Source organism: Corythoichthys intestinalis, chromosome 22 (genome assembly GCF_030265065.1).
Source record: "Corythoichthys intestinalis isolate RoL2023-P3 chromosome 22, ASM3026506v1, whole genome shotgun sequence".
NCBI classification, from domain to species: domain Eukaryota; kingdom Metazoa; phylum Chordata; class Actinopteri; order Syngnathiformes; family Syngnathidae; genus Corythoichthys; species Corythoichthys intestinalis.
Genome location: NC_080416.1, coordinates 18,762,452 through 18,782,874, shown reverse-complemented (window position 1 = coordinate 18,782,874; position 20,423 = coordinate 18,762,452). Strand labels below are relative to the sequence as shown.

At 39.8% G+C, this 20,423-nt stretch overlaps 2 protein-coding genes across 4 annotated transcripts in view; one reads left to right on the top strand and one right to left on the bottom strand.

Moving 5' to 3' along the window:
- Positions 1-20,423, top strand: part of LOC130910242 (growth factor receptor-bound protein 10-like) — a 104,734-nt gene that overhangs the window by 13,621 nt on the left and 70,690 nt on the right. The window contains exons 1-2 of one of the 3 annotated variants that reach the window (XM_057827350.1): positions 12,539-12,697; positions 19,563-19,664. In XM_057827350.1, coding sequence (XP_057683333.1) covers positions 19,614-19,664 — 51 coding nt within the window. In that variant the 5' untranslated portion in view covers positions 12,539-12,697; positions 19,563-19,613. Of the gene's footprint in view, positions 1-12,538; positions 12,698-19,562; positions 19,665-20,423 lie in introns of those variants that run through there. The other 2 variants (XM_057827352.1, XM_057827351.1) reach the window with 2 other exon arrangements.
- Positions 10,915-12,254, bottom strand: LOC130910243 (ADP-ribosylation factor-like protein 8). Its single transcript, XM_057827356.1, has 2 exons — positions 11,729-12,254; positions 10,915-11,310 (listed from the first exon to the last, which is right to left on the bottom strand). The coding sequence occupies exons 1-2, from the start codon at positions 11,849-11,851 to the stop codon at positions 11,098-11,100; spliced, it is 336 nt and encodes a 111-aa protein (XP_057683339.1). The 5' UTR covers positions 11,852-12,254; the 3' UTR covers positions 10,915-11,097.

Sequence of the window (20,423 nt, the reverse complement as noted above, 5' to 3'; positions counted from 1 at the left end):
GTTTTGCATCTACTGACAAATTGGACTTCAATTACCCTCCCCACCATGCATGTTTTGGGAATCTGGGTGAAATCCAGAGTACCCAGAGAAAACTCATCCAGGCATGCTTTAGCAAAACAAGCTACAGCAAAACACACAGTTTGGCTAGGTTCATACCGCAGGTCTTAATGCACAATTCCAATTTTTTGTCATATTTGTTTTTTTGCCGAGCCCGTTCATATTGCCGTTGTCCTTTGAGCCTGTTCAAGTATCATGCATGCACACTAATTCAGAGTCAGAGATGTGCTCAGGAAACTGACCCGAATGCGCAGAAGCATCAAAACAAATGCTGGCTCGATGTCATTTTAGGGGGATCATATTTTGATTTCAAAAAAGAGGACACTAATAACAGACATACTGTAAATAATCCCTGTTTTGTCTTATATTCAAAGTTTATATGGATTAATAGCATGCATGCACTTTACGTGCATGACACACACACATATGGACAGTTTGCCCCGACTCTCGGCCGTGCAAGCAATCTTGGAATATTGCTCATTTGGAGCACAGAAAGAAACCCCCCCCCATTTGATTTCTTTATGACTGTTGTCAAGCCCGCCTCTTCCATAAAAGCCGCGTTCAAGCTAGGCGCTAACGCTAATGGACAGATCCATCTCTACCATAGCGCCCTGTCTCTCTCGCTCTTTGCTGATGTAATTGCTGCTTAAATTCCGATGTGGGGGACTTGATAGTTCAGACCGCAGCCACATTCTGGAAAAATGTGGCACGGATCAGATTTTAAACACATACAAAAGTGACAAAGATCGGATTTGAAATGGTCCACATTTATGTGACTTTTCCCGGTCACACCGTCGAGTTAATGCCCCACTCGAGTCGGAAAATTCTAAGGGGATCATATTTTGATTTAAAAAAAGAGGACACTAATAACAGACATACTGTAAATAATCCCTGTTTTGTCTTATATTCAAAGTTTATATGGATTAACAGCATGCATGGACTGTACATGCATGACACACACACACATATGGACAGTTTGCCCCGACTCGGCCGTGCAAGCAGTCTTGAAATAGTGCTCATTTGGAGCACAGAAAGAGACCCCCCCCATTTGATTTTTTTATGACTGTTGTCAAGCCCGCCTCTTCCATAAAAGCCGCGTTCAAGCTAGGCGCTAACGCTAATGGACAGATCCATCTCTACCATAGCGCCCTGTCTCTCTCGCTCTTTGCTGATGTAATTGCTGCTTAAATTCCGATCTGGGGGACTTGATAGTTCAGACCGCAGCCACATTCTGGAAAAATGTGGCACAGATCGGATTTTAACCACATGCGAAACTGAAAGATCAGATTTGAAATAGTCCACTTTTATGCGACTTTTCCCATTCAGACCGTCGAGTTAATGCCTCACTCAAGTCAGAAAATCACAAAAAAATCGGATTCGTGCTTTGAGACCTGTAGTATGAACCTAGCCTTAGTTCGTCATGTGTCAATGTTAACTCAGTTTAAGTATCATTTGAACATTGAGCTGACTTTTAAGGCAGTATTTTCTGGAACATTTTGATGGAACTCCCAAAATGTACCATTTTTGTTACATTGTACTTTCAAGGGTCCTCTATATTAATAACGGTCCTGGGCAAAATCTTTCATTTTGAGGCTTATACTAGCAATTATAGATTGTTGTTCTTTCTCTGACTTTATCTTCAAATAATGACCAGATACATCATGTCTTGGGTCAAAGCCAGTCCTGGAGATACTAAAGTTTAAGACACAGCCTTCAAAACGCACACACACACACATCTCCTCCTTTCCCCCACTTCCTGTTGGATTTTGTTCTCGCTGTTCTCAGAAAAGCGAGTCATGACTTTGGAAATGGAATGTTCTGGACCTTGTCAGCAGGGTTTGGGACCAATCAAGCATCCACAGTTGGGCCAAAGTCTTACACACTCCATGCTGCCCAGGTTAAATCCATTTTGACCTTTCCATGCCATGAGGGAAAGTCCCACTGCGTCCATGCAAAGGTGGGAGTTCCATCACTATGCACTAAATCCCGAATGCTTCATGGTCAAGGGGTTTGCTTTTTTTTTTTTTTTTAATAACCACAATAACAGACTGATCAAAGTCTATTAAGTTGGACATGAAATAGCTAAAAGGGATTTTGGCTTCTCGTTCTTAAAGTTGACATTTCCATTAATCACTTTAGCTCCTGCTTGGCTGGTATTATACAACGAGGCTCCAAATTGCTGCATGCACACACTTTATCAACTTCAAATGAGTATCCTCCTCTGTCAGCTGGGCTCGTTATTTTGTTTCCATCAGGAGGGTCGCTAGAGATCTGTTTGCTTTATCTCAAATTCCTCCTCCTCATGCGGCAAGAGTCATTCGAGATTCCCCAGATTGTTTTAATGGACGGTGAGCTCAGCCTTGACCTAAACAAATGTGGTTTGGATCCTCGGAGGGGTGCTATAAATAGGCTCGTCTTTTGGCAGGAGATAACTGATATCCAAAGAGGTCCACGGGCATTATGGGAGGGTACTGTCCGGCTTCCTCCCTCACAAAACCTTGAGTCTGGAGCTGGATTTGTCAGAAATTTGTAAAAAGACAAAAGAGAAGCTTCAAGAAACCAAAGAGTGCAACAAGTGTTGCTTTTGCACACAGACAACAGATGATCTTTTGCTGACGTTTATTGAAAAGGACAAAATACTTCATTTTGGTGAAGTGTATTGTAACATACAGTTCCTCCTTGTAGAATTAAGTTACAAATACATGCTGATAAGAGCGATTCTGAAATAAGTAATCCCTCCTTTGCCTTTTTTCTCCTTAGTTGGCAAAGCCAGTTGGATTCCAGATCACTGGGGATTTATTTATGTGCACAGTGAGTGATTAAGCTGAGAACAAATTAAATTCCTCAAATGATTATTGCTCATTTCTTTTCCCATTTCCTGTACACTCATAAAAGAAAAGACTTGCAGGTGCTGGTGGAACATTGCTCATGCTTTCCTCAAAACTCAGTCCGGGCATCCGTGCCAGATGGAAGGGTGGTGTTCCATCCTATTTGTCCAGCCAAGCCAAATATCTACCTGGCAACAGCCAAGCCTGCGGTGAAATATACTACGTCTTATTAATAATTTCTGTGTTTGATCTGGAAAAAGCTGCCTCACACTTGTTTAATAAAGACCTCATTTGACTCGCCCAAATAAAAAAGACATGACTTCAACTACTACTTCAGGGTAGCGGTTAAGGGAGGAGATGCTTCATTCAAAAATTTTTTTTTTTAATTTAAACATCTTTATTCCTCCTAATGCATTGCCATTTCCAGAAAAAAATACACAATGAAGCCATTTTTACCCTTAAAGATTTACAGGCCACCCCAACACGTAGTATGTTCGATTTAAAAAAAAGAAAGAAAAAAAAGAAAATTATGGCTCATGACCCAGTTGTGGCTCATCAAAACAGAAAATGCATTTTAGAAAAGTTGTTCAGGGTTTCCTTTAGGGCTGCAGCTATTGAATACTTTAGTAATCGAGTATTCTACTGAAGCTTCCATCGATTAATCAAGTAATCGGATAAAACATTTTTTTAGGTAAAGAGCAATTATAAATATACATGCGAAAACAAGACATTTCACCTAATATTGAACAATTTATAGACAATTAATGTATTTATTTTAGATGTACATTGTTGAAAACAGCCAACAATTGCATCTCAGATGTGACTAGAAAAAAAATTCACTGATGTCACTCAAAAAACTTAAGATCTTATTAAAAAAAAAAAAAGTTCTTATTTTTTACCCAAAAATGTCATTACACTTGATAACACACATCACTTAAAAGGTGTTTTTCCCATGTGTTTCAGTCCAATTTCCATTTGTGTCAAGCTATGTGTCAAGCTAAGTTCTAGTGAGGTTTTAAGTCTAAATTGTAAGTCCTGATAGGATTTTGAGTTTATGTTCAAAATAAAAGTATGATACCTGCTGTATTTTTATATTACACCCTCATCACTCTACAGCGCTGTGTTTTTACAGATTAAATAAAGCCTGTATGAAAGACACAGCCACGCATCGACAGTAGTCATAATTAATAGAAACCTAGCCCTCCACAGGGCTAACGTTACGTTAGCAAGGTACAGTAACGTTAATCTTATTTATTAGCGCTACGTTAACTTAATTTTACCATGTCCCGAGCAGTGTTGCTAATAACAGCGTTAGAGTATAACGGCGTTACTATCGGCGTTAATTTTTACAGTTGTGAGTAATCTAATTAATTACTTTTCTCATTTTTGCAACGCCGTTACCGTTACTGAGGATGTAAAGGTGTGCGTTACTTTGCATGACTTTTTGGTTGAATGACGCGAGAAAAGTCTGCGAAACAAGGAGAGAGGAGCGGGAGTGGGAAAGAGGGAGTTGTGATGCCGTTGAAAACGCGATGCTAGGCTAGGTGGCTCAAATAATACCTGACTGTAGCCGACAGCCTACAAACTACACCCACATGATGCTACGCTAGATATCACATGTATATGTACTACATGCGAAATGACAGACTCGGCGGTGTTAGCAAATGTAAAGAGAAGTAGACGCGAAATGATACACTTGTCGGTGTTAGTAAACAGCCGCCATCTTAAAGCAGTAGACTTCTCAGAAAGGCTCTGCTGTAGACAACCTTCCTAGCGAACCTAAGTAATTTTTTCAATCTAAAATACTGTCCTCCTAAATCGGCAAAACTTGATTTGAATGCTATCTTTAAATGATGAAACAGTTTGAAAACTTTCACGTGTAGAAAGTAGACAGAAGGGAACTAATGCAATACGGGAGCAATTTTAACAACTTTAACGGTTGATTCACAACATTAAATGACTTCCAGACATAGCAAAGGTTACTATCGAGTTGTTGCAATATCCACAATATTTCTGTGTCTACTTAAGTTTAGGGTAAAGAATTAGGCTAGGGGGACTGTCCCAAAAACCCTTTGAACTTTGTTCGTTCGCGCCCGGCCCGTGTTTCGGGGGAGGTCATCGGTCGCGGGGTCCAGCCGGGGGTGCGGAAGCGTCATCAGGGCTGGGCGGCGCTAGTTTTATGCAAGCGCTGTCTTACAGCGAACACATGAAAAAGTGTTCGCCTTGGTCTCCAGCTTGAAAAGCTCACACAATTTTGACATTTTCTGCTTTTTCTTTGTGCCTTCGCCGGCTTCTTCGTCGTTACCTCTACATTCATGCGTGGTAATCAAATACATCCGCCGCCTCTCTCTTTTTCCTGTACACCTGGACGTCAACACGTTGTGCCGCATTAAAAGAAGTCCAGGCAAAACGTCATGCTTAGAGCTGGCAAAATTAAACGATTCCTCGAGGCGGAGAAAATTGCTCGGAACAATTTTTAAAATCAAGATACTCGAATTATTTGAGTAATCGTTTCAGCTCTACTTTCCCTATTACTAACCTTTACTAAATATAAAGTCGATTCTTAATGAAATTAAAATTTCAAAATCGCACAGTGCATTTGTATATCTGCTTAACAGTTGGTTCGGTTCTTGTCCCAGTTTCCTCTGTGTGGAATTTCCATGACATGGTATATTATACTAGTACATGTTTTCCCTATGCTTGCATGCATTTTGGTTTCCTAAACGATCACAAAAACACGCATGTTAGATCAACTGGAGGCTAAGTTTTGTATGTTTGTGAATGTGAATGGTTGTTTGTCTACAATATGTTTACCCTGCTATTGGGTGGCGAACGTTCCAGGGTGTTTCCCGCTTCTCGCCAAAGTCAGGTCCCAATTTACCCAATTTCTGCTCGCTACATAACAGCTCTCGCAAAGAGTAACGTTCCTGGAATTGATATGCAAAATGTCAATATGACCCAGTTGCATATGGCTTGACTTACTGGTCGCAACGTGGTGAGATTCCTACCCAACCATTTATGGCATTTTCATTGTATCACACATCCAAAACATATGCTCAGATTAAGTCATGTGCCTATTGAACCTCCCGCGGCCTTGACTAAGCCCACAACACATCTGGGCCGCTTATCTATTTCCCACCAAGGGTCTGTGGAATTTTTTTTATGCAGTCACGCTTCTTCTCTGTTTTGAAAACACAACACGGGTCCATGTGTTTGTGAACTGACCCATTTTGGTGGGAATGATCAAGCTGCTTCTGTTATTGCGTAACTTGATGACACACGACCTATGAATGCAAACAAACAGAGCAGTGGGATGCTGCAGTCATCTGACTAAGTCTGGGGAGGTGGGATGAGGTTAGGGGGGCAACTTCAAAGTGTGCAGGGTTTCCTGGAAGGCACAGTGCTTTAAAGTGGTCTCGGTGTTTTATTTTTTTCACTTTATGATATCATAGTTCTAAGCGCTCACTCTAACCTCACTTATTCCATTATAGACATTAGAAAATCATTAGCTTCGTAACCACTCTCGACGCAACATTATCTGAGGGCCAGCCCAGCACGTGTTCCCACACGGCTAGTCTTGGGTGGAGGTTCAAGAAGACTTGTGATTGGCCCAGAGCTCAGTTCATGTGTGACTACTGGCTGATGGATAGCTGAAAGGGGAGTAGATGTCGGGGATTATCTATCATAGTTATGTCCAAACAATTGAAGGCCTGCAAAAGATATGGGACCACATCAGTGGCATACATATTATGGGTTAGAGCTGGGAACTTTTAAGGGTATCAATGTTTTTTTTTGCACTTCTGCACTTCAATGGTGCCTTATGATATATGCACCAAAGCACAGTGAACTAACATAGTGACATACTTCCTCTAGAACATGATGTGTAATGCAATATTATGTCATAGAGTGAAGGCTCAACACGGGGCCTTCTCGATTACAGCATGTGCAGATTGTTATGCCAGAAAACACGGCTACAGCAATTATTGTGCAATAGTGTAGATTAGTCAAGCATAGAGGTAAATATAGTAGATGTTGTGTTATAGACAGGCATGAAAATCTCTCACCTTTCGGTGAAATTCCCGGTTTTGAAGTCAAAAAGGGTGACCTAGTGAATTGTGTAGATCCGAGGAGAACATTTCTAAAGGGGGGGGGGGGGGGGGGGGGTTAAAATATCGGACGCTTGGTATGCAAGTGGGGAAAGCGGCACAAAGCCAAAAAAGCGCACCAGAGTGGCCAAAACATGTTAGTTTTCAACGAAACAAAGGAGGGTACACTGTTGTGTCCTGTTTCTTCAATGCCAAGCTTGGCTGAACATCGGCCTTGAATGAACACCTAAAGCGCCGTCACCCAGTTTTAATTTTGGAAGACGACAGGAGATAAATACAAGCTGGCAGATCGTAAGTCCATCTAACTAACTAACTAACGACATGTTTTATTGAAGTTGCTAAGCCTGTCGCGATATGCAATGAGTCCATTTATTGCACTGGTAAATAAAAATGAGGGCGGTAATTTTCACGGCTGCTCCTGTGGTCGCGCTCGCGTGCGTGCATACATTTGTGCGTGCGTGCTCCACGCAGAATCCAGTTCCTTTAACAGATGTTTATTGATCACTAACACGCCGTAGAATTAAAGTTCAGAAAGACAAAATAAGGAAACACATCTATATAAAATACTGTAAACGTTAGCATTGCTACATTGAGGCTAATGACGGAAAAAGACAACCTACTTTAGCCTGCTATAAAACATTGGCAGTCTTCTCCAAAATGCAAACTCGCGGTTAAAAGGTGACACTTCAAACATGAAAAATCACTGGTTAAGAGCATTTGCAAATGAAAAAAATGGGGAAAAATTTTGATTACTGGCACCACTTGCAATGACAAAAAAAAAAACGTTTTTTGCGTAGTGTAAAGCTTAAAGTTAGCAGTTTAGCGAATGTACTTCCGGTGAACATTTCCAAATAAAAGCACGTCATGTTCGTCGTATAAATAACGATTCCATATAAATAATGATTTCTGTAGTTAATCCCACATATTTAAGAATTTAGATTCTACACTGTGAATAGCTTTAAAATGAATGAAGAAATCTGATATGGTACTTTTATATATAGTAGTATGCTATAATATTAATGCTAGATATTTTTTTAAGAATTGTTTTGAATCATGTTGGAAAGGTGAAGTCAGAGTTCTGAATCTGTTTACATTCCATTCTTTTGCACTAGTTAATGCTATCAGCATTTGACCTCATTGTTTATTTGTGATTTATAGTTGCTATTTATGTGTTTATTCGTACTTTAATAATGAATTTAAGTGTTCCAAAATGTTTTTGTGAATTAATAAGCGTCATCAAAAATTACATTGCTCTAAATTAGTAAAAAAAAAAAAGGGGAAAAAATTATTACATTAGTCGACAAATCGTAAAAGTAATCGGGAGAAAATTAGTGGTTTGGGACAGCCCTAGTTTTACAGTGTACCGAAACATATTTCTTCCACACTCATCTCACCTTTCTAACCCCTGACCCATTTTCATGCTGGTATAGATTGAGTGGTTCAATAAACTATTTCCAATTATTTTTCATGCGAATACAGTTTGGCCAGTTGGTTGCAAACGGTTGCTGGGTTAATTCCTGGTTCCGACTGTCTCCTGACAAATCTCCTTGGGCGAGACACCGAACCCTAAATTGCTGCCATTGATGACGATAGATATCCAATCCTTTTGAGCTGGGAGTGTATGATCCTGTTCCCTGCCATTCCCTCCCAGTTTTAATGGATTAGATGTCTATTGCCGTCACTAGCAGTAATTGAGTTAAGCGCATGTAGAAGATTGTGTCTTGCGTATTTGGCTGCCATTGACAGCGCTAGACGTCCAATCGATTTTGACTGCCAGTCAAATTGGATCGGACGTTTCGTAGGGTGATCATATTTTTATTTCCAAAAAAGAGGACACTCGGCCCGGCCTCGAGATACTTAAATTTTGTTCAAAGTTCACTCAAAGATGCCTTATCACGTTAATATATTTAAAAGTGTGCATCCTCCATCTGGATAGGAAAATTCAGCTTTATTTTTGCATTCAAACACTTTTTTTTCTTTGACTGAACATTTTTATTTTTGATTGAAGCTACTTTTTTTTTGTATTGACTCATAAGACACAAATCTACCTCCATATAATTATAGTCAGCAGCGTCATCATTAAGTCATCATTACACAGAAGTTGTTCAAAAACTAATAGCTAAATATCTTATTCAATGTTCTAGATTGCACAAAAACAATAACCGAAATAAACTGACAAACAATTCAACCAGCATGTTTCCAAACACAGCAGTTCAAAACTCCATTTCCCATAATGCCTAGCGAGGCTCAGCTCACTGGCAGCTACCTTTTTAGCGAGCAGTGCTAGCAGAGGCAAAAATCAAACATTGCAATAAAAGTTTACAATCATCAGCGCAACCATGCGACACCAAATGAGATTTTAGAGATCACACCAGTACAAAGGTCCAACAGAAGTCAACAACTGCCAAAAGATAAATTTAGCAAGTGTACATACCGATAGCCTATTAGCTCCTGGCGTGACGAAGGTTTGTTTGGGAATCACGCCATGATAAAGCCAGTGTGTGACTGCGCACGCATTTGTATCCCAAGTAGAATAAATGTATTTTCGATGTAATTACTCTTTTGCGTCGATGAGCATTTGATTATTTACGTATTGATCATAATAAAAGTCTTAACAACTGGGCAGTCGCACTGGAACAATGTCATAGGCAGCACAGTACCGTAGTATTCTGTGCAAAGTTTCGGTCACTCTCAACACACGCGTAATGGTCCCGTGAAAAATAATGAAAACCTGACATTTTAATGAATTTATAAAACTTCACCGTACGCCCTGGACAGGATGTAAAAAGTGGACATGTCCGGGCAAAAGAGGACGTTTGGTCACCCTCTAGCCATGTCAAAGGCAATAAAACATGATCACTCAGCCATCACAGTTCTCTATCAAAAGTCAATGCATCGACTTCATATTGACATTGTTGGGTCAGATTCGACCTTCACTGCACCAAGCCTTCAAGTAGGGGGCCATCCCACAATCCGTAGCGACATATACAGCGATCCAAAGCCGGATTTAGGTTGAAAAAGTATGAAAGCTGTACCGCATACAAACAGGAAGGATTGTCTCAGGTGTAATTTATTCAAGGATTCAATGTAATTGTTATGTTTTTCGTTTTTTCACAAGAATTTTCAACGTAAAGAGTTCTTTGTTGTAAGGCTGCCACCACATTGACTAAAAGACTAGCATCGTACTTTGACATATTTACGTAAAATAAATGCTAGCGGCACGTTTTTTTTTGCTTTTAACCAAGACTCGAGAATGTTTTACGTCCATTTCGATAAAGAATTCAGGGATTTAAGTATTTATTCACAAGAATTTTCACCGAAAAAGCTCTGTTTACATATGGTGGTCACCATATTGACTAACAGACGAGCATCGTACTTGGACATATTTACATAAAATAAATGCTAACTGCAGTTTTTTTGGTTTGTTTTTTCTTTTAACCAAGAATCGACACTGTTTTACGACCATATGTATAAAGAATTCAGGAATTTGAATATTTATTCACAAGAATTTTCCTCGGAAAAGATCTGTTTACATAAGGCGGCCACGACATTGACTAACAGACTAGCATCGTACTTCAACATATTTTCGTAAAATAATGCTAACTACACATATTTGGTTTTTTTTTTTGCTTTTAACCAAGAATCAAGACTGTTTTACATCTATATCTATAAAGAATTCAGGGATTAAATTTAAGCATTTATTCACCAGAATTTTCACCGGAAAAGCTCTGTTTACATATGGCGGCCGCCACATTGACTAACAGACTAGCATCGTACTTCGACATATTTGAGTAAAATAAATGCTAAATGCACGTTTTATTCACAAGAATTTTCAACAAAAAAAGCTTTTTGTCTCTGATTCCACTCGGTCAGCTTTGACGGCCACGCCAACAATGCAGGCCCCCTATTAATCGGCCCCGCGCCCCACGCATACCTGTTAAGTTGTAGAAATTGCAAATAGGGAGATTTCTGTTTGCCAACCCCGATGACGCGCGCGCGCGCGACAATCGCTAAGACAATATGCAACCATTTTTTTCAAGTTCATTTTGGTCACAACACTTGTGTAAAAATTAACTACACTGTCAAAGAACCTCTTTTTGGTGGCATCAGAGATAGTCTTCAACTTGCTCCATGTATTGTCTGGCATCATGTGATACTGCTATGTTGCCTGTGTCATGCCAGTTCTCCTTGTTCCTGTAATCAACATCTAGGATATCCTCAGCTTTCCTGATCACATCCATTTGCACAAATTTGGACATCAGCTTCCTCAGCAGCCTCTTCATCTCATCAACCATCACTCCAATTAGGGTTTCGTCAGACTAAATCAGCAAGATTAAAAACATTAATTACATCATTTAGAAAATTAATCATATTTGTTTTTAAAAGTATCTTTGTCATGGCAGTTTTTTAATGGAATTGTAACCTAGAATTGAAACTTTATATTTTTTGTTTCAGCACAGTAATAATGATATAATGTAATAAAGTGTATAGTATACACTTTAGCTTTAGCATAATAGCGAATCTAACTGATTAAACTTCAAGTAAGTAACGGTACGCTTTCTCACTTAAATTCATATATTGTGGGGGTAGGACCGCAGTGGTTTAATATTCCATGATGTTTGATCCACGAAAACACAGAGTAAAGCAGCGACTTCTTCCTCGTCATCGTTCTCCCATCATTAGCTCTAATGCTATTAGCATTAGGGTAGTTAGCTATCGCTGGCAGGTAAGACTTACGGCAATTACGTTGACGAACGTCGTTTTTCCCGAATACTGGAGGCCGACCAGGGTCAGCTCCATCTCTTCCTTCCAAAATAAAGACTTGAACCAGTCTAAAAGCCGGTTTATTAGTGCCAGCATCTTGGGAAGTCGGTGGTGCTTCGCCTCTTCCCTCCCTGTCAGATGTTTGGTTGGGCTTTTCCAGCTCTGAAGGGGAGGGAGGGCAGGGAAGTCGGAGACGGCCAGGCTATTCGTTGTTGGTCACTTTCCGAATCGGGCCGAATGGTATCGTTACAAAACGGTGACAAACAAAAACGTAAAAAAAAAAAAAAAAAAAATTGACATTTTTGGAAAATCGGGAGATTTGGCTTTCTAATCGTGAGGCGTGAGCATTGGGGTCAAAATCGGGAGTCTCCCGACCAAATCGTGAAACTTAACAGGTCTGCCCACGTCCCGTTAATATCATTATGAAGTCTATGGTCAATGTTAGGGAAAGAGATAAAAGTAAAGCTTTTTCCACTCCTGATTTGTAGTATGACAACTCCAAGTTACTAGTGAGGCTAAAGTAATAATTCCAAATCATGTTTAATCGTCAGGACTCATCATGTACGTTTTTGTGTTTGTTTGGAAGCGCGTGCAACGTGTAGTGAAAGTTGACAGTGGGAGAATTGACGTGCACGCGCGTTGCCCCAACTCCGTCAGCTGGTTGTGAGGTCAATGCGCGTGCGCGTTGGCGTGAAGGCGAGAGCACGCGCGTTCGTGCGTCCGAGGAGGAGAGCGCCACTGGGCGGGGTGGCGTTGGGGAGGGCAGGAGAGGGAAGAAGGCGGACAAGGTGAAGAGTTTGTGTTTTCTGGGGTGGGAAGGAGGAGGAGGAAGAGAAGGGGGCAAACCGTGAAGAAATCCATAGGAAGACATTCGAGGCTCGCCGGCTCCTTCGACGTTCTTTCCGGACCTTGCTGCAACGATTCACGACGCATTCCCCAACCGTAAGAACTTATTTCCCGTCGAGCAACTTAGCTAAAGCTTCCGTTGACGGGGCGTCTTAACTTCAAGAGGTGCAAAAACGTGAAATGTTAGCAAGCGAGAAGATAGCTGCGTGTAACACGAACGACGTGGTTATGTTTAAAATGACATCAAGCGTTCCATTAATGCAGAGAAATATTATGGATCTGTTGTTTACATTGTTTCACTTAGCCCGATGGACCACAGTCTAGCTAGTCTGAGGGTGAATTGAATCCAATAACATTAAGAATTTGACAACACTGGAAGGTAAGTACTTATAGTTATGTCAATTTTCATTTTTAAGAGTAGCATTGATTAATATACAGGGCACTTCGGTAACAGCACTGAGTGCACAATAATGGTATGTCATTAAGCTGCTGTCAAAAATAGACATACGGCCAGAGTACATGTCTTTTTGTGGCCAGTGAAGTGGGCAAAGACACACATTTTACATTAGAAAATATCACAGCCAGCAAAACACCAAGCAAAACGTATATTTACTGAAATGATAATGATCTATTCACATTTTGCTGAAACATGTACTTAAACACCAAACTACTCTTAAGTTGGATGAATAGCAACAGGTGAAACCAAGCTAATTGTACCTTCTTTGTGTTCAGTGGAAGTGCATAATGCTATTCTGATTGCCAGTATACGTCACTGGCATAGATAGATGAGCAAAGATTTTCGAGTGCATTTTCGACAGCATAGTGGTTTGGAATTTCTGGGGTTGAATACTCTTTAAGGCTTATTATTGGACACTTTTACACATTAATCTTCAAACGAGTGTATAACCGTTCCATTTTTTACATTTAATTTTTATGTGTCCCTATTTAGATTATAAACTTATTTTTCAAGGTGTCCAAAAGGCAGTAAAGAGTTATAATTACAACACAGTTAAAATAACATGGCGACATATAGTTACCATTTCAACACATTTGAAATGACATTCATATTAGTTTAAACATCTACAGGTTTAAATAGGCTGTCTCAAGTGCTGTCAATCTGGATCGGAAGTCTTTCAGTAGGTTCCATTAGTTTACATAATTGAACCATCCAAACATTCAATACTGCATATTCTGTCAGGGTCACGACTGCTGAAGTCAGTCTCAGCTGACTTAAGGCGTAAAGTGGACTATACCCTGAAATGGTCAATATTCAATGCAGGGAAGATATAGAAACAGACAACCATTACCACACATGTTTACAGTGTCACTAAAGGTAAATGAAGCCATGCCGTCTGCACTGCAGCCAGGTGAATGTACAACTGCACCACTAGTGACTTAATTGAACATCCTGTTGTGTAATTTTATTGAATTGAAACTCTAAACACACATATTTTTCTAAGTATGCAATGTAGGCTAATCTCTGCACAATACTTACATAACCGTCTTGCCATTAAGATATGTTCAAGATCAGGTGACATTTAGACTTAACGTGAGGCTCTGAATGGTTCACTTAAGTTGCGCGAAATTTTGTAGGGGCTAGAAGTGGTTGTCTGACTGTTTACGCCATTGAAATCTAAAAGAATTAAAAGGTAAAATAAATACATCTGCTATTCAAGTACCACCATCTTGACCAACATCAAAATACAGTAGCCTCGTGGAAAGTGGAAGTCACAATTACATTATGCTCAATTTGAATTTTTAAGTGGTTCTTTCACGTACCTTTAGAGGGAGCCTCTGTTCTACTAGTTATAAGCATTCCATACTAAAAATACAGATATTGACAAACTAGACAGCGCTTTCTTTCATTAACAATCGTATTCCTTTGTCATCTTGATTACAAATCAACCAACAGGTGAAACGATAACAGCCTTGCTCGGCACACTTGATCTGGGAGCCACACGTGTGGCATTAGTAAGTGCCCCCACAGCCCCTTTAATGCTCAGGTTATCCCCCTTTCTGCCCAGTAAAGCTGAATTAGTCCCATTCTCTGCACAGGGAACCACAAATGTCAGCAAATGTCAAGCACTCTGAGCTTTGGCTTCACTTTCAAAGCCTATTAGCGGTGCAGCTTGCCCTTTTGGCCAGCCGCTTGATTGGTGTCAACAGACTCATAAGCCTTCGCTGCAACATGTGAGATATACACTGGAGCCGTAACAGTTGAATACAATCCCTCCAGAGATGCTTGTGGTATGTTCAATTTCTGAAACTGAGATCCACATAATAACCAATGGAAATCAGCCCATATTAATACGAACATATTATCCGTCCCCAACTGCTTCAATAGCCACGTTTACATGCTGACTTTTATTCATACCAATTCAAATCATTCCGAATGGAAATTTCACATCAGCTGTTTACATGTCACTTCATCTATTCCGATCCAGCGTTTACATGTGTCTGCCTTTATTCCGAAAGGACGTTTGACAACTGCCGTCTGACATGCGCAGATTAATCAAAACAAAGCGTCACGTTGCAAAACATGGAGCTCGATCGTCAGATCAGCTGCTGTTTTAACTTTTCGAGTGGAAACAAAACTTCAGAATGATACGCCGTTCATTTAAAAAGTTGTGTGGGTGCGCTGTGCGTGTGCTTGGAAGCCATGTTGCAAGTGACGTTACTTACGTCACCAAGTGATGTCACCACGTCAGTACGGAGCATGCGCAGAAAGAACGCAACCAGACACCATTCCGCTTCCCTGTTTACATGATATAATTTTACTTCTAATCGGTTTGGGAAAAGGAATATTCCACCCCTGTGAATCGGAATGAAATTCCATTCGGTTTGGGCCTGTTCATTCCGAATGAGGTGTTTATATGGAACACATTTATTCGGTTTGAACAAATATTCCGATTGTAATTGGAATATTTGGCTCCATGTAAACGTGGCAATTGATTGGAATCTTTCACCTCTGTCAATTTAGCACTTAAGTCAGTTGAAGGCAAAATGATTCCATTTGGGCCACTATAGGCTGCAGTCTGAACGTTGCCTAAAAGAGCAAAAATTGTTATGTTACCTGACCTCAGAAGTCCTTTTATCAAAAAATATGATAGGTGTAATGGTTCAATACAGAAAGAAGCCAGTAGCCCAAAGGTAAGTTTGCGTCTAGATTGCTTTCAGCATATTGCACTGTCTTGTCAGATCATCATTTTTATCAGTGCATAACTCATGGCTCTTAGGCCTTTGGGAAAAAAAAAGTTTTGGAAAATGATGTAATGACATTCGATTGTTAAGCTTTTAAGCGTTTTCTTTTGTCAGGGGCTCAGCGTTAGCACAAACTTTTATGGGAGCGGCTGACAGCTGCAATATGTAACATTCCAATTACTGAAAGTCTAATATATTAAGCATTTTTTAGGGATGTTAGTTATTAAACATGATTATGAGGAGGTGCCTTGTTGATGTTGCACAATAGTACACGACAGTAATACAAGACATAGTTCCCTCTTGATAATGTGGTGCCTGTGGTGTCTGTTTTTATTTTCCTGAAAAGAGGCAGTTTTGGAGATATAAAAATTCTGCACGATGATGTGAAATGATAAATGGACAGGACTTAAGCAGTACTTTTATCTATACCCTTAAAAACCCAAAGTGCTTTAGGGTCTTGTTCACACATTCCCTCTATTAATGCACTTGTAGGCTGTGCTGCTGCCGTGCAAGGCACTGCCATGATTTTTGCATCTTGCCCAAGGACATCTCGATTTAGGAGAGTTGGAGTCAGGATCGAACCGCTGACCTTTAATTGGAAGATCAGCTCTACCAATTGCACCATAGCAACCCTGAACAATAGTAACATGTAGCTATTAGGCATGTCACTTCACATTAGGCATGTGCCGGTATGATATTCTGACGGTATGATAACCTTAAGCCAAAATATCACGGTTTCACGGTATTGCAATTACAGCTCTAAAATGTGTTACTTTGAGAAACTTTTTTCCATTGATAAAGGATTTTTATTTTTCAGAACATATTAGCAAATTGGAACATAAGCATAATGTTAAGTCAAAATAAAATAGATAAATATATGTATGATTTTAAATACAACTAAACCCCCAGCCACAACTCAACATTATTACCATCAGAACAAAAATAATTGAATTATTTTCCATAAAAAGCACGTGTGTATGACTCGTATCATGTTTACATTACACACACACACACTCTGTTTCTCAACACAGACAGTTACCAGAAGGAAAATACATAATACATACATAATAATAAATACACCATGTTTTACCACCGCTAGACACACTAAACACACTGGAGTTAACTCTCGTAGCTAGGAAACGTTCATGACAGCGTTTACTAACCTTTAATTTTGTATAAATGCAAAATCATATTGTAGGTATTGCCTCCTCGGCAGCCACCCACCGCAAACATGTTTTACGTGCCGGTTGGCCCTCCTCCTCTAAGCCGCGGCCGTCTGTAACTTTTCTGTAGTCAAAGTTCCCCATACCAGTAGTTCAGGAGTTTCACCTCCCCCATCCATCATGTAGCACAGCTGACTTACTAACACTGAGCAAAACCGAGGGGTAGGGCTGAGCCTTACAGCTGCAAGCGAGGGATTCGCCATGCATTTTTGGGACATAAAAAATAGCCATTGCCTTAGGGACGTTATGACAAAAAAAATTTTGCGACTTTGAAACCTTGACGTTTTCATACCTATTCACGGTATACCTTGAAACCGATAATTGGCACGTCTACTTCACGTTAACAGTGAAGAAGTCAGATTTGTCAAAGAATCACATACTGACGTACACGCTACCATGCATACTAGGTTTTTGTTTCCTGATAAACGTCATCAGTTTTTGAATTGTTCAACTCAAGGAGCAATTTTGACATTCCACTGCGTAAGCGAGAGAGAAAAATTAAGTGTGCAATTATCAGCTTGCTACGTGCAAATCACACACATATTCCCAGTGAGCAAAGAGCAACCTAAACATAGCAGCCGAGCCCTAGTGGAAACAGTAATTGGTGGGGTGCACAGAGAGGCTGAGGAGAAGGAGGTGATATTGAACCATCTGATATCTGTTATATAATGATATGTACAATGGAGACCCACTGGGAGAGAGCAAGAAGCAGCGCCAAGCAAGTGAGAGGAGCTAGTGAGAGTTCAGTGTGAGTATGTGTCTGCGTGCAGACTCACATTCGCCGAATCTGCGGATGCCTGTTTCCTCCCAGATATTTGTTGTGTTTGCTGGAGAAGTATCCATTTTAAAACTTGGGCTTTCTTGAATTCAGAGAAATTCTTATTCATGGGGTGGATGCCCTTAAAGTATGCCAATTTTCCGTTAAATTTGGAGGCCAGATCGGACGTGTGGAATGGAACACATTCCCCCCCGGCTACCGTTATAGCGTTATAGAGACATCAGAGAGTTAGGACCACACTGAAAAGAAAAAAAATGACTATGTCTTAGCTCTGCATAATATATCATTTGATCATCATTGCCATCGCAAAGTGCACATGCGCAATGGCCCCATTGCAGGACATGCGTTTTTTTTTGAACATATAAACTCTTGTTTTGCTTCACAAAAGCAGCAAGTGTACAGAGACATTGCCCACTGGATCCCTTTTTTATACAGAAATCTGTTATTCACGGATGAACAACCTTAGCCTTCCAAAACAGATTTATTCAAGTCATCTTGTGAAAATTCTCCGTAATGGAGTCGTAATTCGAATGAGAGAATGCCAAAAATTAACACGCAATTCGAAACAGGCTATTGATGTCTAGCTAGAAACCTCTATAAATTGTTTAGAATTTAGAGCATGTGCTCCTTGATAATGTAACTTACAAGAAATATTTTGTATATTCTGTAAATGACATTTTTTCTTGCATAATTAGATTCATAACAATGATTTTTAAAAAATTCCTTGTCATAGTAAAAAAAATTCTTTTAAAACGGCAACATTACTCACATTTTTTTCTCATAAAATAAAAATCTTTTTGTTAGAATATTGCAATTTTATGTAATTTATTCTAACAAATGTTTTCTTAGTGTTTGTTATGACATATTCCAGTAATTTCTTTTTTTTTCACTTCATTTATAATATGACTACAGTAAACTGTGTTTGCTACTTTGTTATTGCTCAGGTACGTTTGTTTCCTAACAATCATTAAACATGCAAAATAGGGGCCATGGAGGCCTATTTTGTGTTCACAGATCATTTTATAAATGTACTTCTGTCAGGTCAGACCACCAGTTTTAACAAATGAGTGGTTTTATATGAACCCCAAAAAATCCTACACCATTTTAAGATATGTAGTTCATGCATGTGTGTATATCACCATTCCTAGCACAACCTCTCACGAATTGAAAACTTGCCCCCTGCTTACTCACAACAGATAATGCTACACAGTGCAGTTAAAATAGCCCACTCCGATTTCAAGTTCCATCCAACCCCCCTCTTTCTACACCCATCCTCTCTCCCCCTTCCCCCTTTGCCTTACCATGCGGTCTGCAGGTGGTGAGTGGTCATGTGTTGCTATGGAGGTGGGTGGGTCAAGGGGTGAAGGGGGGAGGTTGGTTCTTATTTAGTCTTAAACCTTGGCCATTGTTCAAGAACTGACTTGTGTGTGCGTCGCGCACAATGGTGGTGTTTACTTTGGATTTGGTTTGCACATGTTCATCCATGCATGCGCCTTCACTTGCACATGCAGACTTTGTTTTCTGTTTGGGAGCGAGCGGGGTGTCGGGTTTGGTTCCCGTCGTCTTTCTTTAAGCAAATGCCAAACACACAGCACTCTTCTCGGTGTTAAGGACAAATCCCTCACCTGGAAAGACGAGGCTATTTAAAGTCGCCTCTTTCTCACATTGTCCCTCAATGGATCACTCCTTCTTTTCACTGCTTTCTGTGAGTTTGATTTCCTTTCCCTCCCATTTAATGCATTTCCCTGGGTGTGTGCAGGGTGCTGACGACACCAGTCGTTCCCTTCCAAGGGGGTGCTGAACCAACATTATGGCCTTAGCGGGAGGCCCTGACTACTTCCTGTGCCACTCAAACTATCAGGTGAGTGTATCAAGAGGAAGGAAACAATGAGTATCATGAATGTACCTGCATTGTAAAATCAATAGCCATTTTCTTACTATTACTAAATAGTTGCATTAGCAGGACAAAAGACAGTAGAGCTAGCTAGAGTGCAAGAGTCGCAACACGTGAGATTACATTGCATAATGGGATTGGGGGCTATTAAAACAACGCCAAAGTGTATTGTTGGATTGGGACAACTTTAATACTTTAAATTTTGATTACTGGGTTATCGTGGATGATATTATATTAGTGTTGTGTAGGTGTGCCTGCCCATGGTTGGGAAAATACTATTACTACCCAATGAGTTACCATCAGTGTTGTTAATCTTACTGAAAAAAATTAATTAATTATAGTTACAAATTACTTCTCCCAAAAAGTAATTGCGTTATTAATTCAATTACCTGAATGTAAGAGTAATTAGTTACTTGGCAAAGTAATTGGTGATAATTACTTTTTTTTTTTTTTTTCCCCTCAAAAAAAAAAAAAAAAAAAAAAAAAAAACATTGGCCACACTATGTGAATTTTTCTGTGAAGGTTTTTGGTACAATTGGCCCGAGCCCAATTCTTTACCCTTACCCTTTACCCTGAATCAACTGTTAAAAGTTGTTAAAATTGCTCCCATTATTGCATTAGTTCCCTTCTCTCTACTTTTGACATATGAAAGTTTTAAAACTGTTTCAACATTTAAAGATAGAGTCAAGTCAAGATTTTGCCGATTTAAAAGTATTTTAGATAAAA